We start from the raw sequence: 24,634 nt of genomic DNA, 5'->3' as shown, positions 1-24,634 counted from the left end.
ATCCATTCATCCTTTCTGTGCCTCAGTCTCCTCAACTGTAAAATGGGGCTACCCACCAAACCTAGCTCATGGGGTAGTTCTGAGAAGCACATGAGTTAATATTTGAATGAACTCAAAACTAGTAGGTGCTGTGTACATGTTTGTTAAATAAAATTTAAAATAGAATCTGCCTAAATATTCTAAATAACAACCACCATTCACAGCAGGGGTTTCTTTGGAAGGAATAGGTCCATACAAAAACTTGTGCATCAGTGTTCACAGCAACGTTATTCATAATAGCCCCAAATTTGAAACAATCTAAATGTCCATAGGCTTGTGAATGGATAAACAAATGTGGTCTATCCACATAACGTGAATATTATTCAGCCACAAAAAGGGTTGAAATACTGATAGATTCTATAACCTGGATGAACCTTGAAAATATTATGCTAAGTGAGGGAAGTCAGTCACAAAAGGCCACATAGTGTATGATTTCATTTATATGAAGTGTCCAAAATAGGCAAAACCATAGACAGAGAGTAGATTAGTGGTTGTCAAGGGCCAGGTGGGATGGGGAAGTTTAGGAGATAATGATTAAAGGGTATGGGGTTTCTTTCTGGGGTGATGAAAATGTTCTAAAACTGACAGTGGTGATGGTTGCACAACTCTATGAATATACTAAAGACCTTTGATTTGGACCCTTTAAATGGGTGAATTGTATGGTAGGTGAGTTATAGCTCAAAAAAGCTGTTAAAACAGTAAATGATAATAATACACTTAAGGGATATTTCATGAGCATTAAACAACGTGCCAGGCTCTGTCTGGGTACACATGTCCCTTCACTTAATCCTCACTTCAGCTCTCTGAGGAGCAGTGGCCTTTATTATCTCCATTTCACAGGTAAGAAATTGGAGCAGGGACCCGGCCTGGAGGGTCTGGCTCGTAACCTCCACCCATTCAGGAGAAGAGCCCAGATGAGCTGGAAATCATTCACAATGGGCTGTAGGCTGACCAGAGAGTGGCCTTCAGGGCTCAAGTAACCACAGTCCACAGTCCAAAACATGGTCTTTGTGTTCTACATACTGGGATCTCCACAAAGAACCCCCACCTTCAGGGACCCCACATTCAAAGGGACAAGGGATTCTCTCCAACCCTGGATAGGCAGCTGCCTCCATTGTCTTAATTGTATTCCTCTGCTTACCAAGATAATACAAGCTCATTGTTTTGAACCCAATAATACAGAATACTATCAAGAAAGGAGAAAGCAAAGGTCCCTAGAATTCCATCCTTCAGAAACAGAATTCATGTCAAGGAATTTGGCCCAAGGAGAGAGATACCCATTCAGTGGATTAGTTACATTTTTGAAATGAAAGAGAGAAATCATTTTTAAAAAATTTTAGGCTGGCTCTAGAAAGGTTGCCTTAGTACTATTTTATAACCAATTCCACAAACCCAGTTTCAGTGGTTTGTGAACTTCAGTGGTTTGGTGGATTTCTGAAGAAGTGAAGGGATGCTTTGATTCTCAAGTCAGTTTTGTTAAACAGAAAAACCAAAAGGCCAGCTTGTCTGGTCACTCGGATATGGTCAAAATAGCTGAGTTCATCCGAAACTTCCCTGGGATCTGACCCAAACTGAGGGCAAGTGTTTAGCTGAGAAACAAAGACCGACATTAAGTGCAGAAAAACCCTTTTGTGCCCACACAGCGAGCAAGTTATGTTGAGTTATGCAGCTATTCTGGGGACAATGCTGTTTTGTAAACAGTTGGCAAAGCGGCTTTGTCGACAATGTTGGGGCAGTTTGGGGCCCTTTCACCAACAAGGACTGTATGGAGATAAGGTGACATAGTATTTGAAAAATACAAATGACAAATTAGTACAATACAGATAATAAATATCTGAAAACTTTTGTTTCCTGTTGTACCCACAAGCATTTATCCATCAACCCCTAGAGATTGTTAACAGCTAGGGGAGTAAACTGAGTCAATTATGGAACTCAAAGCTGACAAAATACACTTCACATATTCCAACGGTCCTATTAATACAGTCTTAAGTGCTAAGTCTTAAGTCTTAGCAGGCATTTTTATTTTAAAATGCAATGATTGTAAATATTTTTTTGAGAATCCTAAACACACTAAATTAAATTTACATTTATTAAGCCCATGCAATAATAGAAATTTGCTAGTTTTCCATTCTATAGTCGTTTGTCTCAGCTTCTTGGCTTCATGGCTTTCTGGGCCATAGGTTATCCCAGAAAAGTGGGGACAGTGTCTCTCTTCTATTGAGTGAATGAATGAATGAATGAATGAGTCCTAAGGTCAGAATATGTGAGCTGTCTGGAGCCTTAGACAGAGGATGATTATTTATATTTAGCTGCCATTTATTGTCCACTAAGTATAGACCAGGCCCTGTGCTGGCCACCTCCCCTCCCCACCCCCCACCACACATGCACTCTAATCACCTTCAATCCTAATTACAACCTTATGAGGTACATATAACCAGTCCTATTTCACAAAGGAAGAAATGGGGGCTCAGAGAAATTCAGTGACTTTCTAAAGACACACAGCCAGAGCACAGCCAGGCAACGGCAGGGACGCAGCACTTCTGACTGCACATCCCTAGGTCTCTGGGGTGTCCCACCCCCATTACAAATGAAGGAAAGTCACACAGCCACAGACAACAACACAATAACAGTAACAATAACAGTAATAGCATTTGGTCTGTGCCAGACCTTGTACCGGGAGCTTTACATGTGTTGACTCAATCCACAACAGAACCCCAGATTTGGAAACCATGTAATCCTCATTTTAGAGACGGAAAGTGCAGGCTCAGAGAGGTTAAGTAACTTGCCCAAGGTCACCCAGCTTGTCAATACAAGCCCAGGCCTGCTCCTGCTTCTTTCCTGACCTGGAACCATCTACACATTACAGCACGACACGTATGGATTACTGCAATGATGCTTTTTCATCTTTTACGTGACTATAAACCCATATGTAGGTAGATTCATAGAATAGGTTAGGGGAGGACACACACACACAGAGCCGTCAACTGATATGAAAGTCCTCGGATAGTAGGCTGGGATTAAGCAACCAAGGGTGGGATGAGGACGATGGGGGTGGATTCTGGTGTTTCTTACACTTTCAGTACAATCATTTAAAACACCATGTGGTGTAATAACAGGGACAGCTGCATTTAGTGAGCACCTACTGTGTGCCAGGCACTGAGCCAGAGGCACCGGGCACTATTTCATTCACTCCTCACCACAGCCCCATAGCATTGCTTCTGTTTTACTGGGGAGGAAAGCTCTGAGAGGCAGAGTGATTGGCACCAAGAAGGAAACCCACGTCTGCCTGTCCCCCACACCTGCCCCACGGTGCACAGACCATTGATCCAGGAGGGCCTGGGAGACAGTTCTATGTTGCATAGTTAGACAACTGCTCCCAGACCCTTCCTGCCCACTCGCGCCCCCTCTCCCCCTGGTCTCAGCTTCCTTGAAGGGGAGGGAGGGGGCGTGTGAGCAGAGGGAGGACATGGGGGGTGTTGTGGTCCTGGAATCCCCACCCCCACCCCCACCCCCGCCCACCGTGCAGATCTGAGCCCAACTCTACCTCTTCCTGGCCACAGAACTTAAGGCCATTCCTTCACCTGTCCAAGCTTTGGTTTAATGCAGGTAAAATGAGAATAATAAGAGCTTCTGGGAATTAAACAAAACAACGTATGTAAATTTAGCAAACCCTCAGTGAATGGCTGCTGTCATCATCCTCATTAGAATATGTACCATTATTATTATTATTATTATTACTAACAGTACACAAAACGACAGCCAGCAAACAGCTTGGCCCTTGATAGCCTTGTTTTCTGACAAAGGAGACCAAGATGCAAACAGATAAGCTTCAGTAAGGAAAAGAAAGAAAGACCTTGTGTTTGGGTCAGTGGGCAAGCGTTCTAGAAGTTGTGGGGAAAGGTGGGATGGCCTGGTTAGAAGCTGGACCCACCAGGTTAGTGCAGTAGCTCATTAATTCCTTCTGATCTGGGGATCCGAGGGTCTCCGTCTCCCTCCCATCATAGCTGACCTCTTGTTTCCCTCCAACTGTTACACAAGGGGCCCTAGGGTCAGGGGTCACTCACCGCCATGACCAACTCAAATGGGTACTTGTAGACGCAGACAGGAGACTGGTACTTCTGCACCATGTTCTCGCAGGACCACCAGTGGAAGCCAGCCAGGCAGGAATGGGCACAGAGCCTGGGTGAGGGCATCTGGTGAGGGAGCAGCTCCCTGCACGGGAAGCAGGAACCCTGCCCACTGCTCCCCCAGCAAGGGGCAGGCCCATCCCTTTGGCCCCATCCGCACATCTCCCCAGCCCTCAAAGCAAAGGGGCCGATGTGATCCCCAAATTACTCTGGGCCATGCCCCAAACACCTGCCCTGTCCATTACTCAATGCCCCGGACCACACTCGCTCCTCAGGAGCAATCAGTACCCCCAAACGTTCCTCCATCCTCGTGCTGAGGGCCCCCGGAAAACCCCATAAAGCCACCCACCTGGAAACACACACATTCGCAATTCTTACACTCCCACAATTCATTCACCCACTGCACCCCACAGCTTACCATGGGCGTCCCGACCCTGCAGTCCCCCCAAGAATCATTGCACCTGCCCTCCCATTTTCCTCCAAGACACCCTAACATACGCACACAGTCTTCACCAAACTTCACACGCACTGTCTCTGCCACACACGCGCACACATGCACGACTCCCCTCCCACACGGGACCGCCCTTGCACACGCCCTCAACTTTGCACACAAGCCCAGCTCCCTGGAGCGCGCACCTACTCAACTCCATGCTCGCACATAGCTCCCCGGATGCGCATAGAGGTTCACACACACGCACACACACTGATGCATGCGCCCACATGCATGCACGCACAGGCCCCCCGAAGCCCCGCTCACCCTAGCCCTCGGAGTCTCCGGGACGCAGCCCCGCGGCAGCACGGAGCTGAGCCCGCCGGGATCCCCCGCGGCCGACTGGCCCAGAGCGCAGCACCTGGGGCGGGGCGCAACCGCGATCGCTGGACCCTGCAGTCCGGGCCGGCGATCGCCGAGCGTGGGGCGTCCTGACCTGCACACCCTGCGTCCGGGCCGGTCAGGGAGGGGCCTGCGGGAGGGGGGAGCGCTCCAGGACCCAGGACAGCGGAGATCCCGGCCTGGCCTGGCCCCGCCCCCTCCCTCCCACTCCGCTCAGCCCCGGCCCCGCCCAGATTTACCCCCTGGACAGGCCCCGCCCCAGACTGGCCCCACCCCAGCCTTAGCCCCTCCCTTCGTTTTACGCATCCTTGTTTGACCACGCCCCCACCCCGGCCCTTTCTCCAGACTGGCCACTCTTCATGCCCGCCACGCTTCCATAGGGTCCCGCCCCTAAAGCACGCAGCCTCGGGGGTGGCTCAGCCCCAGGAAGACCCCGCCCCAAGGCTCCAACCCCAGTCTAGCTCTGCTCCCAGGCGAACCCTTGCCCCGCCCAGCCCCGCTGGCCCTAGTACAGTTCACGTTTGGCCCCCTTCCCTAACTCGGGTCAACCCCCTCCGCCTGGGTTCTGAGTCTGCTCCCTCCACTGGCTACGCCCCAGAGCCCTTTTGGCCCTGCCCTAAGCCGCCAATGTGCATCTTTCACTCACATGCTTGCATTTACAGAGCTCCTGCTAAGTGTCAGGCCTTTCTAGGCGCTGGAGAGTCATCAGTGAACAGAACAGGTAAAAAATCCTTGCCCTCGTAGAGTTTACATTTCAGTGGGGGAGACAGACATTAAATAAATTAGGCAAATATATAGTACTATGTGAGATGGGGGAAAATACCAAGGTGAAAAAATAACCAGGGAAGGGATTCAAGAAGCGAGCGGAGTGAGGGTACAATTTAAAACAGGGTGGACTGGGGCTTCCCCGGGAGGGTGACGATTTCCCATCCTTCTCATTTTAGCTCACACGTAAACCCTCCCGGCCCTCCCAGGATCCCGGGGACCCAGCCTTCCTTCCATAGCCCTCCCTTCCCTCTCCGCATCTGTTTGTCCTGGAGGAGCCAAGAAGCTGGCTCTGGACAGCCTTGTCATCCGTGTATTCATTCACTTGACATTTACTAAGCACCTACTATGTGCCAGCACTGTGTGACTTCACCCATCTGCAAGAGAGAGTCAGACAAGCTGCCTGCCCTTGCGTGGCCCACAGTTCTGGGCAGGGAGACTGTGTACAGGGAGACAGACAGCGCTCTGTTTAGCAAATATATCGTTGCACCTTGTGATAACCAGCCCGTTTGCTTCCTTCCTAGCGTGTGTCACACTCTGTAATCACCTTATGTATTCATTCATTTTATTTATTTGTAGGTCTGACCCAGGAGACTGTGAGCTCCGCAAGGGCAAGAGACCGTGTCTGTCTTATTCATCTCCCCACGTTCGCAGGATCTTACTGGGGACATGGCACACGGTAAGTACTCAGTGAGTTTTCTTAAGGTTATCAAGAATGGAAATGGAGCGCACGGTTCCCATCCCTGCCACAAGGTGGCAGCAAACGACAGTCCATGGCTCCTGGGGTCGCCACCAAGGGGAATTGTCGCGCAACATGGGAGTCCGGGATGTATAGCTGGACCCGGGTTTCATCAGGGAAACTCATGCTCCTCCTGGGCGTCAGTGCAGGACGCGACACTGTTGGCTGTTGTTACAGCACGAAAGGCATTGAGTTGGCACAAAGTAACCACAAATTGGGATGTTTACACCTGGAAAGGTGGGGCGGAGCAATCTATCCCAAACTCTCCAGCTCCTAAGACTTCCCTCAGCAGGGTGCATGTTGAAATGCAGAGTCCCGTGCACTGCTCGAAGAGCCTGGGAACGTGCTTGTTTAACAAGCTCCCCAAGTGGTTCTTCTAAGTGGACAGGCCTGGCAGTGTGGGGGGATCTTGGAGGTCATTCCTAGCGCCTGGGGATCCCAGGATGTTTGGAGTAAATGCCAGCCCTGGGGAGGGAGCTGGTGCGCTCATAAGTGGGGGAGGTCCGCTCGCAAGAGCTCCTCCCAGTTGTGGGCGTGCTCACGCTCCTATTATTCTCTTCCACCCCGGCTGAATCATCCTGGCCACCCCACTCGTGTCTCCTTGGCCACAGAAGGTGGCAGCTTTGGGGAGTAGGAGCTGGCGTGGGAGATGCAGGGGTTGGGGGCAAGAAAAGTCACGAGGAGCAGAGGAGAGGCCCTGAGACTGCGGGGAGGCTCCAGGTCTCCTGGCTACCATCAGCGCCGCCCCTGCCGGCAACCAGTGAGGAGGCCACTGGGTGGGGGGGAAGGGGTGCGACCGCTGCGTGGGTACAGAGAGCTCAAAGTGGAAAATGGGGCCTAGAAGGGAGTGAGAGCCTAACTCCCTCCTCCTCCAGCCAAGGGAAGCGAATTAGTAAGAGCACCACCTGCCACGTGCTTCCTATTCCGTTTTCCTATCAATCGCTCCTACAGTTTATTGAGCACTTACTTGGCACGTGCTGTATCAGGCACAGTTCGAAGGCTTTACAAACATTCACACATTTAATCCTCAAAAATAACCCCTGTAGTGATGAAAATGTTTTTGCACTCCACAGAGGTGGTGGTTGCACAACACTGCGAATGTGCTAAATAACACTAAATTGTACACATTAAAATGGTTAATTTTATGTTATATAACTATACCTAAATTAAAACAAACAAAGCAAAAAAACCTTTTAAGGCCTAAACTGTTAATCCTCGTTTTAAAGACAAGGAAACTAAGGCACAAGGAGGTTGAGTAACTTGCCCTAGGTCACACAGCTAGTAAGGAACTTAAACCCAGGACTTCTTGCCCCAGGGCTGCAGCGGAAGTACCCAGAAGACGTGATTTCCCAGCCTGAGCTGCAAAGATATCCAGGCATCCTGGTTCCGGACTGAGGAGGTACCAAAAGAATGGGCTGATTCGATGGGAACACTGGAGGCATGAAGTCAGTCTCAGGGGCAAGACGTTCAGCCTCTATCTGCCGCTTCCTTCTTGCCCTGTGAGAATGACCGAGCCACAGCTGCCTTTTGGTATGGTGGGTTTTGAAGACTCCAGAAACCACCTCGCATGTTTGAATATCTTCCCACAGGTGGGCCACTGCCACAGGAAACTCAACCATCAGTAATGCATTTATTTGAGTAAAACACTGGGCCCGATCCAAACACAGATGCCCCCAGAAGGCATCCTGCAGGGAAATGTCCTCAGAAACCTCAATGTGACACTGCGGGAAGGGGGCGGGGGAGCTGGTGGGGAGTGAGAGGGTCCAGAGTCCAGACCTTTGTGGGGACACAAGTGGCCCTTGATCTGGGCCCTAGAATACATAAAGGCCCTGGGAGGGTGCTGAAGCTGGAGAGAATGGGACATTTTTTTATTATGATAAAACATACATAACATAAAAATTACAAATTTTAACCATTTTCAAGTGTACAATTCAGTGGCTTTTAGTACATTCACAGGGCTTTGCATCCATCACTGCTATCTAGTTCCAGAACATTTTCATCACCCCAAAAGAAAACCAGTACCCATTAAGCAGTCACTCCTCCTTCCTCCCTCCCCCCAGCTCCAGCAACCCTCAGTCTGCTTTCTGCATCACATCTCATTTGTCCCGGGCTGCTCCTAATCCTGTTCCTTCTTTTTTTTTTTCCCTGTTCCTTCTTCCTCCTCCCAAGAGCAGAGCGCAGAGACCTCCTAGATTGGGGACCTTCCAGGGCCATCAGGGTCATTGGCAGGGTGGCCATGTACAGGTGTGCAGGTTGTAGCCTGCACAACTCTGTGTGGTTGTCCTGGTCATTGGGCAACTTTAACTGAGCGGAGGCTGAGTCCAGGGGAGCCTCACCCAGAGGGCCACACAGCCAGGCCCCACCCACCTCAACCCCCAGCCCACCCCCAAGTCCAGTCACTTCCATACACGCTTTGGGATTACAGCAAGCGCTACATGTGGAGTTGGGATCCAAAGGCCAGTAAAGCCTCTGAGCCCCAGGACCTCTCAGCGAGGAGGGGAGGAAGTGAAAGGAAGGTAGGATACCCCAGGGGAGTCAGCAGGGAGCTAGGGAGGGGGCTGGGTGGCAGAGTGGTGAGCGCTGGGTGCTGGAGTCAGGTTGGCCTGGGTGTGAGTTCTGGCTCTGTTACCTTCCTGTGTCCCTGCAGTGTATGTGGCTGCAGTGTCCCCTCCTATAAAATGGGGATAATGCGGAAATTATTCAGCCTTAAAAAAGGAAGGAAAGGTTCATGGATGAACCTTGAAGACATTATGCTCAGTGAAAGAAGCCAGACACAAAGGGACAAATATTATATGATCCCATTTATATGTGATACCTAGAGTTGTCAAGTTCACAGAGACAGAAAGTAGAAGGGTGGTTGCCAGGGCACGGAGAGGGGAAGTGAGGAGTTAATGTTTAATGGGTGCAGAGTTTCAGTTTTGCAAGATGAGAAAGTTGTGGAGATGGATAGTGGTGATGGTTGCACAGCAGTGTGAGTGTATTTAATGCCACTGAACTTGCACTTAAATATGGTTAAAATGGTAAATTTTATGTTATGTATATTTGATCACAATAATAAAAACAATCACATTGGAAAAGTCTGAAACAAAATAGTGGTAAATAGTGCCAGCTTGGAGAGAGGGTCCATCTCCCACGAGACTCTGTTGAGAGCTTGGCGTTGAGATGGAAGAGGAAGGAGACACCCACTCCCCGAGCCCCTACTCTCCCACCGCCGCCCATGACCTTCCTTTGGTCCAGAGTCACCATGATGGTGGCAGATAAAGTCCCCTGTGGGGAAGGGAGGAAGGGACCCCATGTATGAATTTCCCACTGCTGCTGTAACAGATCAGCACACTCTTTAGTGGCTTAAAAAACAACACACATGTATTATCTTACAATTCTGGAGGCCAGAACCTGAAATCAGTCACGCTGGGCTACGATCAAGGTGTCGGCAGGGATGTGCTCCTTCTGGAGGCTCTGAGGGGAGAATCCGTTTCCTTGCCTTTTCCAGCTTCTGGAGCCTGTGTTCCTTGGCTTGTGGCCCCTTCCTCCTTCTTCAAGCCACATCTCTCTAATCTCTGCCTAAGTCGGGCATCCCATGGCCTTCTCTGCTGATGTGTCTCTGTCTCCAGTCTCCCTCTGCCTTTCTATTATAAGGACTCCTGTCATTGGATGCAGGGCCCGCGGTAAATCCAGGATGATCTCATCTTGAGATCCTTAGTTTAATTACATCTGTAAAGACCCTTTTTCCAAATACGTTCACACCCCCACGTTGCAGGGGGTTAGGACTTGGTCTTGCTGTCTTTGGGGGACCACCATCAGCCCGCCGCAGGGCCCAGCTTGCGACCGTACCCTGGGTTGATCGCCTCTCCTGGGGTGCTCTCCCCCATGTCCCTGCTCCTGTGCCTGAGGGCCACTTCCAAAAGCACAGCCCCTGCACCCAAGCTCTGTGGTCAGGGGGACCTGGGCCAGGACCACTGTGGCCTCTGACTCCTCTAGGTTGAAAGGAGGAGTGTCGCTCTTGCCTTTCAGCAGATTAGATGTTATGCCAGCCCCCCATCCAAGTCAGAACAGCGCCAGGGAGTAGGGACGAGCAGAGGGAGAGGTAGGGCTGCGATTGCGTTGAGTCAGAGGTCTGGGAGGGATGAAGGAGGCTGGCCCATGGTGCTGGAGACGGTACTCCAACATCAAGAGGTCAGCTCGGGTCATGATTCTGCCCCCCAGGCTGGGTCAGACCAAGGGGCTGGGGGCAGACAGCCTCAGGCTCCAAAAGCTAAACTTGGCCTCTTCAGCAGACCCCAAGTGACCCCCACAGCTCAGTCCCTGAGGCCCTAGCTGCCCAACCAGCCCCTACGCCAAGCTGCCCCTGCTTTGAGGAGAGGCCAGAGTTCCAGGCCATCCACTTCTCCCCTCTGCCTGGGGCCACCCAATGTGACAGTCACCAGTCACAGGCAGCTAGTTATTTATTTATTTGGCCACACTGCACAGCATGCGGGATCTTAATTCCCCAACCAAGGATCAAACCCACGCCCCTTGCAATGGAAGTGCAGATTCCTAACCACTGGACTGCCAGGGAAGTCCCAAAGGCAGCTATTTAAATTCATTAAATGGATATGAACATGTCATATACTCATGTAAATAAAAAAATATAAACAACAAAATTAAACATCCAGTTGCACAAGCCACGTTCCAAGTGCTCAATAGCTCCATGTGGCTTGTGCCTCCCTTAAAATACAGAATATTTCCAGCATTGCAGGAAGTTCCCTTGGCCAGGGCTGCTCCGAGTCATCCCTGGACCAGCAGAGGCTGGGCCCTTTCTTGGGAAGAGGATGAACTGGGTGGGTGTGGAGTAGGGACCCCAGGGCCAGGAGGAGGGGTGTTTGTCCAGAGCCAGCTTGTGTTGACTCATCGGTTCCGAGGCCTGAGCCTGGGTGAGGGATTAAGACTGAGCCAGTGACCAGAGAATGGCCCGGGAGGGCAGCCTGTGGTGACTGGGCCTCCTGGGTCCAGGGCAGGAATGTTTGACCTCAGCAGAGAGAGTGGACAAAGGGCCTGGGCAGGTCCAGACTGGGGTAGACAGGCAAACTCTCGGACGTAGGGGCAGCTCTAGTTTAAATCACAAATGGCAAAAACACAGCACCTACTGGTTCACTTACTACAGCCTAGACTTCCTTTCCTGCAAGGCCTATGGACCCCTGCCTTCCTGACCCCCATCCGCCTTTCCAGAGCCTGATGCTTTCATCGTTCATCTGCCACTGCCCCGTGGATGGGCATTTAAGTCATTTCATTTATTTAAATGTGGTTGTTGGCTTGCTTTTCTATCCCTTTCTCTTCCCAGAACGGGGTATACAGGCTGTATCTTGTTAGCTGCTGTATCCCCAGGACGGGGTATACAGTAGGTGCTCCATAAATGGATGGGTGAACATGTGGGAGGCACTTTGGGGGCAAGAAGTCAAGATCCTCCCCTCGGGACAGGGAAACCTGATTCCCATGGAGACATCAGTGATGCTCAGGAGGGAGGAGAAGGAGGAGGGAGCCTGGGGTCCCTGCCTGCCTCCAGTGATAGGCTCCAACCAGCCTCAGCCTGGGGTCTGGACACTTTCCTCACAGTATCCCCGGGACCCCCAGTCTGTGACTTTGCCTGGGGTGCTCCATCCTTGGGGACATGGGAGAGGTGCCATCATCCACCAGGGACCTCATACTTACACCGTCCCCCACCCCAATCCTCTGCCACCAACTCCCTGAAGGCAGGAACATGTGTCCATTGTATTCCACTTGTATCCTGAGTGCCTAGAGCAGGACTTGTTACATAGTAGGTGCTCAATAAATATTGGACGAATGGATGAATGACTCCCTTCTCTTCCACCATGGTCCTGACTCAGGACCTACTAGCCCTTGGTTGGTCCTCCTCTGGGGATCTTCCCCAGGACCATGGTGCAGTGACCCTCTCATTCACTCATTCATTCATTCATTCAACATGACACTGGGCACCTACTCTGTGCCTGGCACCTGCTGAATGGTGGTGGAGGTGGAGACAAGGGTGCTGGCTCAGACCACAGGGTTTAAATCCTGAGGCCCCTCCTGACCTTCCTGAGCAGGCATTGAATGCCTTGGAGCTTCAGTTTCCACATCTGAAAAATGGGGAGAGGAAGAGGGCCAGTTTGTCATCTTTGTTGTGGCGATGGTTTCACCATTGTGTGCTTGTGTCAAAACTCATCAGATGGTACACTTTAAATATATACACTCTATTGTACGTCCATCACACCTCAGTGAAGCTAGAAAACACAGTGCCGACCCTCTGAGCCAAGCACTTAGCACAGGGCCTGGCATATAGTAAACGCTCAACAGAAGTTGTTATTATCTGTCATTGTTACGTGTCTTACTTCACTGAATCCTATTAAGACTCTATGGAGCAGGTGCCAGAGAGTCCCCATTTTGCAGATGGAGAAACCCAAGTTCAGAGAGTTGAAGACATTTCCCCAGGGTCACACAGCTAGGAAATGAAGAAGCTGGGATTTGACATCTTAGCTCCCTGGCTCTTCCCCATTTTACAGATGGAGAAATTGAGGTTCAGTGAGGTTAAGCCCCCTGCCTAAGATCACACAGCTGGGTGCATGGCAGAGCCAGGATTCAAATCCAGGTTGGCTTCAAGCTAAAACCTGACTTGATTTCATATTCTCTCCCCTGTGGCCTATCCTGGCCATTACTCAGGCCCCCAGGCGCAGGAGGGAATGGGGGCCTGACCTCCTGACCTGTGCCATTCCCAGGGGCTGTAACACACTGGCCCCAGAAATGTAGCCCCACCGGTCCGGGCAGCATGAGCCCTGGCAGGCAGGGCAGGAGGAAGTAGGCTTGGTCGTGGGGAGGGGAGTTTTGGGGTTGGGTTGGGTAACCTGTCCTGCGAGGATCCCAGGCCTGGCAGAGCCTGTCTGGCCCCATGGCCCCACCCAGCTCCACTCTCTGCCTGACAGCGTGACCTACCTCCTCACTGGGTGGCCCTCACAGCTTGATCTGAGAGGCCCAGGGATGGGCTTGAAATGAGGTATCCAGAGATGTGGAGTAGGTTGTGCTGGAAAGCCACCCAGGGTTCAAGATGAAGCCTGGATCTGCAAGATGCGATGATGGGGCAGTCTGGCTGGGCCAGAGTGGATGCCAGCCTGTGGGTGAGGCCAGGTCCAAGAGTTCCCCTGCTGAGCAGAGGGTTAACCCCTCAGTGGCTGGGTCCTGGGGCAAGGGCCAGGGTGGGCAGGACAACTGGGGGCTCAGCGTAGCCCCTATTCAACTACTGGTCAGGAGCTGTTTGAATACTTTGACAGCAGACACAGGTGTACAGGTGCACACCTGCATCCAGAGAGGGCCAGCAGGAAGGTCATCTGAGCAGTGGCTCCCTTGGGGAGCAGCAGAGTGGGGCTGCCTGGCAGGCAGTGAAGAGGTGGCCAGGATGGGGCAGCCTTCCAGGGGCCCTGCGCCAGTGGGGGCCTGAAGCACATTCTTGGGGGATGACTCAGGGGCAGGCCGAGTGGGTGACTCACCACGGACCCTCTCCTGTCCCTGCTGCCAGGGCCCAGCCTCCCCTCTGGTCCCAGGGGGGCTGTGGGGAGCTCACCAGGCCCCCAGACCAGGGCTGAGTGTGAGTCAGCCCACGTGGGCTGGAGGGCCAACATGATTTTCCATCCCCTGCATTGTTTTGCAAGAAAAGTAAATACATGTTACAGAACACAGGGTGAAGCTGGGCCTTCCCACTCCTGTCCCCTTGGAGGGCAGGGAGGAGAGGGACCTCCATGCCAGGTGCTCTGCACACATCACCGAGCACTGGCTCATCCCCATTTTACAGATGGGGAAACCCGGTTCAGAGAGGTTAAGCCACCTACCCAAGGTCACACAGCTGGATGTATGGCAGAGCCAGGATTCAAACAGAGGTTGGCCTCAAGCTACAGCCTGTGGGTTCTTCCCAGGCAGGTATAGACCAGGGCCTGAGCATGTGCTGCATCTCTTTCTGTTCACAGCTGTGTTTCTCACGGTGGCCCAGAAACCCACATGCTTCAGCATCCCAGGGAGTATGTGTTTGTTAACATGCAGATTCCTGGGCTCTACCAAGACCCACCCACCTGTAATCTCAGAAGAGGGACCCTGGAATCTGCATTTTTAAATGCTCCCCAGATTGGGGTGAGGCCATACCACTGGAGATGGGAGAATGACTGCAGGAGAATGGGCTGGGCCTTCGCCCGGGGAGGAGAAGGCTCTGTGGTAAGGAGCAGGCCTCTGGTCCTGCACACCCCTCTCTCCAGGACTGGGGCAATGCTGCCCTTCTTGTTTCAAACTGGTTCACAGAAACACCCGAGCCAGCCAGGGAGTGAGTGAGCACCTCTCCAGCTGCTGGGGAAACAATGACAGCAAATAGGGAGGGTGTGGGTGACCCTTCAGAAGGTGGTGGCCTCCTGGGAGCTGGCAGCCTGGCCCAGCTGTAGGGAGGGGACAGAGTTCAGGGGCCAAGGATAGCCTGGTTGCCAGGGAACAGGATGGCCCTACAGGTACCATCTCCGTGAGGTTAACCATCACGTAAACCGCAGGAAAGCAAACACTCTCCCCGAGACCCCACCCCACGGCACAGGCAGAGCAGATGAGTCACTTGGCATAAGAGGGCTCCATGGAAGCAAACAAATCCCATCTGCCCTGAGGAGGATTCACGGGGCCAGATCACAGCTCCCACCCCATCCGGCCTGCCCACAGAGCAGCGTGCACACGTGTGTACACACGTGCACACACACACACATACACACACATACACAGCAGCACCAGCTCAGAAACCAGATTTTAGAGACTGGAGGGAGGAGGGATGGTGCAGCACAACTCAGATTCCTCCCTAAATCTGCTAATTCTCCCCGAAGCACCTGGGCTGGGCCCAGCCTAGTCAGCGGAAGCCTGGCCCCGATGCCCGAGCCCAGGAGGGTGGAGGCGGGTGGGGGTCTGAGAGCGCGGGGCCAGAGCAGGCTAATCCAGGAACCAGCCCAGCTGGGCACACGGCCTCTGAGTGCTCTTCCCTGGAACATGAGATAAGAGAGCTTCCTCCCGTGGGGGAGGGCTGGGAAGGCTTCACCGGTATGGGTCCCTGGGGAGAGTCAATCAGCTGAAGCATGTTGGCCACATGCCATGTTGCCTGGCACGGAGTTGGTCCTCAACAAACGAGAAATGGCATTAAATCATGTGTCACAGCTGTCACTCAGCAGCTGAGCTACAAGCCTGCTAACCTGAAGGTCCCTACTTAGGTTCCCTCCCAAAAGCCAAATTTCACTTTTCTAGGAGGTGTGGAGAAGGAAGATATGAAAGTCTGGAGAAGTCCAGAGTTCTGACTCATTTTGGAGTTCCTGTAATTGCTTGTAACACTCAACCCCACGAGCATGAGCCTCCAGCTGCAGAGGTAATCCCCTCCCATTTGTGGAGCCCTCACTCAGTGCCAGGGGGCATACCAAGTGCTTAACACATGGGATCTCACCCTAGGAGGTGGATGCTATAGTTGTGCCCATTCCACAGATGAGGAAAACTGAGGCTCAGAGAGACAAAATGACCTACCCACAAGCTGTCCACATAGCTGAAAAGGACTGAGCGAGGACTCCACCCCAGGGCTCCCCAGGCTGCTCCCCCTCCTCCCCATCTTCAGAGCCCTGATAAGGCTCTTCTCCCCAGACTCATCCCAGTTGGTTTTGTTGTTGTTTTTTAATTAATTAATTGATTAATTAATTTGTCTGCATCGGGTCTTAGTTGCGGCATGTGGGATCTTCGCTGCGGCCTGCAGGGTCCTTCGTTGCAGTGCACAGGCTCAGTAGTTGCAGTGCGCAGGCTCTGTAGTTGTGGCGTGTGGGCTTAGTTGCCCCACGGCATGTGGGATCTTAGTTCCCTGACCAGGGATTGAACCCACGTCCCCTGCATTGGAAGGCGGATTCTTAACCACTGGACCACCAGGGAAGTCTGGCTTTGTAGTTGTTGTATCTTTGTCTCTGGCCTTAGACTATCAGCAACTTGAAGGTAGAGAGGCTTCTTTCCTCAGCATGGGTTCTATTTTGCCCAGGTGTTATATCTTCCATAATCCTTATCAACCAGTATCTTTCAGTCCAGTCAGGAAGTCCAATTACCATAGAGTGTGGTACTGAGTGGGCACTGACAGAGGGGCACAAAGTGGGGAGGGGGCAGGGGAGGGGGCGGCAGGGAAGGCTCTGGGAAGAGGGAATGCCAGGCTTGGGTCATTTTGAAATGAGTTTTTAAAGAGTAGCTGAAAAAAGCCATTGGAAAAGCAATCTAAGCACATATAAAAATAATATCCAAAGGAAATTTTAAAAAATAAAATAAAATCCAAATACTATAAAAGAGCATATAATGAAAATTCAGATTTCTCTCCAGAGGGGGCTCATGGCTAACAGTTTGTTGTGGATCCTTCCAGAAGTTTTCTGTGTGTATATGCACAACATTCCCTGCTTCTCCCTCACACTTTGCTGCTGGTGCCTGACTACATATCTGGCATCTCATTCTTTTCCAGCTGCATGGTCTTCCCGGTGTAGATATGCCCTGGGTTATTTAACCACCTGACCCTGATCCCAGTGGCCAGCAGGTTGTTTCCAGGGCCTCCTCCCTGGCAACACTACTGCCATGAACGTTCCCTAAGGTAGGTTTAGCCTCCAAGGGAAAGGTAATCAGGAGAAGGAAGGAAAAGGGTTTCCACGCAGGGCTGTGCCATGAAGCAGGGTGATGGACAATGTTCCTTGCTGAGCCCTTTGGCTCACTTGGGGTGCAGGAAGGGGTCCTGGGTGAGCACGCTTTGTCCACAGTTCGGGCTTCTGTAGACCCCAGGTCCCTACGCCTGCCCAACCTGTGCTCTGAAGCCTGGGCTCCTCCCTGACACCTGCTCCCAATGTCAGCTGGCTGGACTTGCAGTCTCTAGGTGCCTGCCAAGCCCCGTCCTAACCTCAGACTTGGGAAGGGAAGCCCCTTCAGGATGGAGGGAATTGCTCAAGCCCTCAGCTGCCTTGTGAGGAACTCCCCGCCTAGGAGGGGCGTCTGAGAGAGGAGCCAGGCAGAGCCAAGTTCAGAGGGGAAAGAAAGGTTAGGTTTGACTGGAAGGTCTGTTCCGGGTTCTCCACCGGAGCAGGTTGGGGGCTGCAGGCAGGATCCCTCAGTCCTGGCTTCTCATAAGAGGCCAGGGACCACCAGGGGGACTTGCTAAAAGTTCAGATTCCTGGGACCCTTCCTGCGCTCCCCAGTCAGGAGCTGGGGGTGTGTCAAGGCCCTGGAATCTGCATTTTACAAACTCCCCTGGAGATCCTGAGCTGCGGCACCCCCCAGGGTCCTTTATCCTTTTTAGGTCCCCAGACCCTTTTGAAAAGTTAACAATTTGAGGTCGTCAATTTATTATTACTATTATTATTAATATGTGTCGTTCCCCCTCCCTTAAGAGAAAGGCTCTTTGCTGTTTTTTTGGTTTTTCCCTTTCCTCATCAACGCAGCAGAACCAGGCAGCCAAGGCTGGGAGAGTGTTCATGTCTGTTGAATGAGTCAATGAATGAACCCGTTGAAAGAGATAGACCCTCCCCCGCAAAATGCACATTTGGACACACACATTTTGAAAGCAACTGTAGGAGGATCCACAGACCCGCTTAAGCCCATCCGCAGATGCCCCCTTAGGAATAAGGTTTTCCTAAAGTCTCTGTAACACTTCAAAACTGAAGTCCTTTGGTGGCAGGGACACTAGTGGCCTAAAGGACATTGTTCTCAGATGCTCTGGGGTCTGGGACAGGAAAAGCCTGTAGGCATCAACTTCCCCACCAACCTCCTTATTTTTAAAATAAAAAACAGCTGGGGAAGGGACTGCCCTGAGGACTCTGGATACCCAGTGGGGGCCCCTTTTTCCCTGCCCCTCAGACCTCATTGCTCCCCATTTGAGCCCTTTGGCCATAGCTTATCTCAGATGCCTTCTGGCATCTCCCGGGGGACTGTGTGCTCCTCCTTCCCAGCTGGGCTCAGAACCCCCAGCGCCCTCCAGAGTGGTGCTGAACCCTCCCCACTGCCAGGGCCCCACTCTGGCTCACCGCCAGACTCAGTTCACTGTCTGCTAACTGCAGCCTTCTCTACTGGCACAGGGTGCAACGGGGCCACGGTCTAACCTGGACTCGTGCTGGCACAGAGTTTAACTTGGCACTTCCAGCGCTGTGCTAAGTGCTTTGTGTGAATTAACTACAGGAACCTCCTATGGGATGGGGGCAGTTGTTATCACTGTTTGACAAATAAGGAAACTGAGGCTTGGAACGGCAAGAAGCCTTGCCAAGGAGTCAGCTGACTGTAGCGTCAGGATTTGAACTCAGGCAGGCGCACTCCAGAGCCCCCTTCTCTCAATTGCCATCGACACTGCTACCACCTGAATGTAATTCGCTAGCTATCCGAGGCATAGAGACCCATCCAGTGTCTGCCACACCTGGGAGGTGGGCACCCACCTGGGTTCAGCCAACGAGAAGGGAGCGCTGATGCCCAAGAGGGGCAGCAGAGAGCCAGATGGGGCCCTCAGTCAGGGGGGCGCCAGGCCGGGAGTCGGGGGATGAGGGGGTACTGAGCACGCTCGGGAAAGTGGCCAGTGAGCCCCCGCCCGCCTGCCCAGCATCTCGAATGTCCGTGCTGGGCGGTGGGCTGCGTCCTGACAAGACCCGGTGTCCCCACCCCCAGTCCAGAGCGGACGCCCCACTCGCTCTGGCCCGGCGCCGCACGAGCCTGGAAGCCCCGCCCGCCTGGTGCCCCTCCTCCGGGAAGGTAAGCACCACCTTCTTGGGAGCGGCCGGGAGAGCCCGTGGCCTGCGAGCGCCCCGCCCCCCGCGAGTAGGGACCGCGCGCCGCCGCCGCACAGCACTCGGGGCTCCGGTACCGCCGCTCTCGCTCACCTGCGCCCGCTTCCCGCCCCTTGGTGCGCGCCGGGGCCTCCGCAGCCCAGTGCCCAGCCCGGCGCCGCGACCCGACGTCCCACCCGCCCACCCCGAGCGCCACCATGAACTCGCTCTTCAGGAAGAGAAACAAAGGCAAATACAGCCCCACGGTTCGGACCCGCAGGTGAGGAGGCGCCCATGCGCAGCGCGCTTGGCGGCGCGCTGGGCCGGTATGCGCCGCCCAGGGCGTGGGGGGCACAGCCGGGCCTCGAGGGCTGAGGGGGATGGGGGGTGCGCAGGAAGCCCTGCCCTGGGAGGCCCAGGGAGCTGGGAACCCAGCCAGGAGTGCGCGACTCGCGGGAACGCGGGGCCCGGGGGCCACCCTTGAGCTGGGAAGCACCGCCAAGGTGGGGATGCGGATGGGCTGGGGGAGCCGAGGGAAAACACGCTCTTTGGCACCGGAGAGTTCTGGCTTGGGTGCTTAGAGGGCGAGGAACTTAGCTGGAGGTACAGGGGACCTCGGTGTTGCGGGGTCGCCCTTGCGCCAAGGGTCCTCCTGGGCCAGGAAGCACCGCCAGGGAGGAGAGTGGTGTGTCCTCTGGAGGACGCTACACCCAAGGCCGGGGAGTGAGGTGCGCAGGGGACCTAAGAAGCATCGTCTAGGGGCGCACCCGGGCCGTGAAATTGAGCTGGAGCGTGAGGCGTTGAGTGGCGGGCGTTCACCAGTGCTTCTTGGAGAGCGCGCAGGTGCTCCTGGCGTCAGGCAGGCGTGGGGGGGGGGGCCGCCTGGTGGGGTTGTGCCACCTGCGGCAGCACTTCCCAGCACCTGCCATCCTGCGCTCCAGAACCTGGTCCAGGGGAACTGGTGGGTGTGGGGTCGGGTTGGGGGAACCTGGGATGAGGCACTCCTTGTCCACCACCCGCCCCGGGGTCTGCGCATCGGTTGAGAGACTATGGGGCCTTCTCCCTGCGTGATTTCTCAGGGGCGTGGCTGCCCCCTGAGAAATCACAAAGCCCCGAAACTGGCGGCGTCTCTAAGCCTCGGGTTCTCAGGGCTGCCTGGGAAGGGAATAACGTGTCTCAATGTGTTTGCTTTGAAACGGCAGCCCACGTCGGTTTTAAGCCTAATGTATTCACTTCATAACTGGAGATGCTGAGATCGAGAGTGGGGGCAGAATCAGACCCTGCCTTGTCCTCTCTCTAAGGAAAATAGGGCGGGGCCTCCTAGCTGGGAGGGAGCCTTTACCAGACTTCTCTCGACAAGGGGCTTCAGGCAGGTGGGGAGCTCAGCAATTGCATAGCCCACCTGCCTGGGAGTATCCACGCCAAAGTGCCCTCACCTGAGACACCCCCTCCACCGGAAGCAGTCCCTCACTCCTTCCCAGGCCCCAGATGAAAGCAAGGACACTCTGGCCTGGGCTCCCACCCTGCCCCTGTGGTCCAGTCCAGGCAGACCTGTCTGACAGGTGCAGGCGGCTTGGGCACTGGCATGGGGAGTGTGGGCCTTCCATTTCTTTGAGTTCCAGTCCTTTCAGAAACTCCCCTGTCCTGTGACCCCACTGCCTCCTCTCTCCTTTGCATTGTTTCAAACTCAGAGACATTTCTTCCCCTCCCCTCCCAAGATTCCCGCCCCCCCCCCCCCCCACACACACATACACGTACACACAAGCCTCCCTGGTCTTTCACATCCACAGGGAATGGGCAGGACCCTGCACGCTGTTCCTCTGTGGCTGAGTCCAGCTGGCTCTCAAACCCAGCTGGGGTCCCGTCCAGTCCCTGAACTGTTCTTTCAGACGTTGCACAATCAAATGCTCTGTGCCAGGCACGGAGGACTATTCTGTTCTCCCCCCACCAAGACTGGGGCCCCTCCAGTCCTTCATACACGCACACACCCACGCACCAGGAGATGGGCCAGCCTTGCCCTGCCCTCTGCCTCCCCCATCCCTCAAGCTCCCCCTTCCTCCAGCTCTCCATCCATCCAGTTCCCCAAGGGCTGGGCTTGGACCTAACAAAAGTTATAATGAATCCAGACAAGCTGGGAGGGTCTTGGCCTTCCCAGCAGAGGGTAGGAAGGAAGGAATTCCCATCCTTTACAGCTTCGGGGACTCAGGGTGGCAAGGACACAGGTCCTGCTCCTCTCAATACTCCTGGCCCAAAGCAGCCACCTTCTGCCCCTGGCTGAATGACTGATCTCAGCTTAGAGATCTCTTTCTCCAGGAAGCCTTTCTGATTCTCTCCCCAAGATGGGGTGAGAGACTCTTCCTTCACACCCCCATGGCCTCGCACAGTCACAGCCCTGGGTAGGAGCCAGGTGCCCATGGTCGTACCAGCCCAGCATGTCCCTCTGCCCCTTCCTCTTGGTGGGGACAAGTTCATGGACCAGATTGCGGGGTGGGGGGTTGCCTCTTGCCCAATTCTGTCAACAAGAATTTCTTGAGTGTTACCCAGTGCATAGCCCTGTACCTGTAACTCTAAGATGTGGTTGCTGGTCACAGGGTGCTGACCCCCAAGTTATTCTTGCATCCTGAATTTTCTGGGGCCCTCCTCCTCTGTCTGGGGAAGGGCGGGCGGGGTTGCCAGTGAGATTCAGTATTGAGGAGGGTAGGAGCTCCTCACCTCTGGTCCCAGCTCTGCTACATCTGCTGTGGGCAGAAACCTCTCTGAGCCTCAGTTTCCTCGTCTGCAAAGCAGGGATGGTGCTAATATCTTCTGCATAGGGTTGCTGGGAGGAGCACATGTAACAACGGAGAGAATGCCCCCAGCACATAGGAATTACCCAGGCTGAGGGTCAGCATCCCTGTCCCCAGCAAAGGGGATCCAGGAACCAGGACTTGCGACCTTCACACCCAGCAGTCACGGGCTTTGGACTGCACAAGTGAACAGAAATTAGTGAATGGAGAGCCCCCTTGGAGAAAACCACCCCTCCCTGTTTGTCAGCCTTTTAGCAGCTGAAACTGGGTGTGAACTCAGCTGCTCTCATTGCCCTGGTTCCTAATGACAGGTGTGGGAACTGGTGTGCACACCTGAACTAATGACAGGGTCAGGCCTGATGGTGCAGGTCACTGAGGATAGTATCCAGCTCAGCAGGGTGGGTCTCGAGGGGCCCTGGTCCTACCGCCCTGCTTTGTGGCTGAGAGTACAGCTCCAGCCAGCCCCTGCTTCCTGGCTGTGCGACCTAGGGAGAGCTGCTTGGCCTCTCTGAGCCTCTGTTTTCTCACCTGTAGAATGGGTATAAAAGTAGTACCTGCCTGGTGATATCGTTGGCATGAGGATTAAATGAAATAATGCAGGGAAGGGTTGAGAATTATAGGAAGCCTCAGTCCACGGCAGCTATGATGATTATAACTATTGAATAAATTTGAATAGGCACCTACTATGTGTCTGGTATTGAGCTGGATGCTGTGATGGACAGGCAGTGCACGGCACAACTCCACGGGTACCATTCCCGGGCGGTGGGGGTGGATGTGGAAGAGACATTGACAGTCTCTCTGCACTTGATGGAATTTTGCTTAATTACTAGTGTGGTTACAGGACTGTGTCGTGGTGGTGATGGGAGCCTGGTGCGGGGAGACGTAGAGCTGGACAGACGAGGTCTCCAGCCCGATGGCTCTGGTGCTCCCTGACTGGTCTGAAGTGAGGGCTGTCAGGGTTACGGGGAGACCTGGGCTATCAGGGAGGACTTCCTGGGGAGGTGTCTGCCCTGTCATCAGGAGAAATGGAGTGGTTAGCTCCAGCTCTGGAGTTAGACTGAATTCTGCCTGTGTTTGGTTTTGGCAAAGAAATTTGGCCTCACTGTGAGCTTCAGCTTCCCTATCTGTAAAATGGGGCTAATTTTGCCCCTCCACACAGGTCTGGGCCCCAATAAGCACCCAGCAGCCTTGCCTTGCTTCCTGACCTCACCTGGGCACAGTCCTGCAAGAATGGCCCAGTCCTAATGGGGGGGGGTGCCCTATGTGGGAGGCAGGGCCCAAGGCTTTGGAGGCTGGTGAAAGAGGTGCGTGTCCTCCTGGAAGCCAGCCGGGGTACCCTGAGCCTCTCGGTGGTTAAAAGCATAGAGTTTGATGCCATCCAGGTGTGAGATGAAGCCCCAGCTCTGTCTCTCCTAAGCTGTGTGACCTTGGGCAGGTCAGGTAACACCTCTGAGTCTCAGTTTCCTCATTTGTGAAAGGAGAGTGATTCAGGAACACCCAGCTGGTGAGGTCACTAGTGGATCAAGCAAGATAATGCATGTGATGGGCCCAGCCCCAGACCAGGGCTTACAGTGAGTGCTCAGTAAATCATGGCAGCCAATATTGGTAACCACACACTGCTATTAAAGATGAGGATGGTGCTAAGACCAGAGGTGACCAGGCAGCTGGTCTTCTTCCAGCTGTGGAGGCTGCAGCCCAAGTGGGGCAGGAGGTCAGCTGACTCATTCATTCACCCCAGCATTCACATGGACCCCCGCTTAAGAAGACACATGGAGGGGGATTTCCCTGGTGGCGCAGTGGTTAAGACTCTGAGCTCCCAATGCAGGGGGCCCGGGTTCGATCCCTGGTCAGGGAACTAGATCCCACATGCATGCCGCAACTAAGAGTTCGCATGCTGCAACTAAGGAGCCAGCGAGCCGCAACAAAGGAGCCCATGTGTCACAACTAAGACTTGGCGCAACCAAATAAATAAATAAAATATTTTGTTTAAAAAAGAAGATACATGGAGGGACTTCCCTGGCGGTCCAATGGTTAAGACTCTGGGCTTCCAATTCAGGGGGCGTGGGTTCAATCCCTGGTCATGGAACTAATCTCCCACATGCCGCGCAGCACAGCCAAAAAAAAAAGAAGACACATGGAGAGACACTCATGCGCTGATCAGTGACAGTGGAAAGCTTGAACAGTTTGGGGGAGGGCCCATCAGCAAAGCCCACCTCCCACCATGTGGGTGACCAGGACCGAGTGGTCCACGCAGCCATTTCTCAACACCTACTGTGCTCCCAGCATGGCCATGGACGTTATAGCATCTCATTCTGACACTGAGCCTGCCAGGCTGGTGGTGGTGTCCCATTTCACAGAGGGTAGCACTGAGGCCAATAGTAAAGACACTCACCTTGGGCTTACAGCTCACAAATGGCTGATGCTGGAGGCTCAGGGCCCCTGGGGAGGGAAACTAGGTCTCCCCACCTGTACTTGGGGCTGGGGGCAGCTGTCTCTGGGGACTGCTGCAGGCCAGATGGTGGAGTCATTGGGTTTTGTATCCCTGACTCCGCCCAGCAGCCCTT

The 24,634-nt window shown here is 53.7% G+C and overlaps 2 protein-coding genes across 11 annotated transcripts in view; one reads left to right on the top strand and one right to left on the bottom strand.

The window, feature by feature from the left end:
* Window positions 1-5,032, bottom strand: part of SEC14L5 (SEC14 like lipid binding 5) — a gene marked incomplete at its 3' end in the record, with an annotated part of 41,452 nt that extends 36,420 nt beyond the window's left edge. For 3 of the 5 annotated variants that reach the window (XR_014254670.1, XM_082429281.1, XM_082429280.1), the window contains exon 1: window positions 4,104-4,814. Coding sequence is in view for 4 of the 5 variants with exons in the window: in XM_082429281.1 (XP_082285407.1) it covers window positions 4,104-4,328 (225 nt within the window). Of the gene's footprint in view, window positions 1-4,103; window positions 4,816-4,923 lie in introns of those variants that run through there. The other 2 variants (XM_082429282.1, XM_082429283.1) reach the window with 2 other exon arrangements.
* Window positions 5,033-5,610: 578 nt separating this feature from the next.
* PPL (periplakin) overlaps window positions 5,611-24,634 on the top strand; it is a 57,705-nt gene continuing 38,681 nt past the window's right edge. For 3 of the 6 annotated variants that reach the window (XM_082428956.1, XM_082428955.1, XM_082428954.1), the window contains exons 1-2: window positions 5,611-5,719; window positions 6,343-6,442. In XM_082428956.1, the coding sequence (XP_082285082.1) occupies window positions 5,626-5,719; window positions 6,343-6,442 (194 nt within the window). In that variant the 5' untranslated portion in view covers window positions 5,611-5,625. Of the gene's footprint in view, window positions 5,720-6,342; window positions 6,443-15,781; window positions 15,900-19,313; window positions 19,565-24,634 lie in introns of those variants that run through there. The other 3 variants (XM_082428958.1, XM_082428957.1, XM_082428959.1) reach the window with 3 other exon arrangements.

This window comes from Balaenoptera physalus, assembly GCF_965194825.1.
Source record: "Balaenoptera physalus genome assembly, chromosome: 16".
Taxonomy (NCBI): Eukaryota; Metazoa; Chordata; class Mammalia; order Artiodactyla; family Balaenopteridae; genus Balaenoptera; species Balaenoptera physalus.
This window is presented reverse-complemented; position numbering and strand designations above follow the sequence as displayed.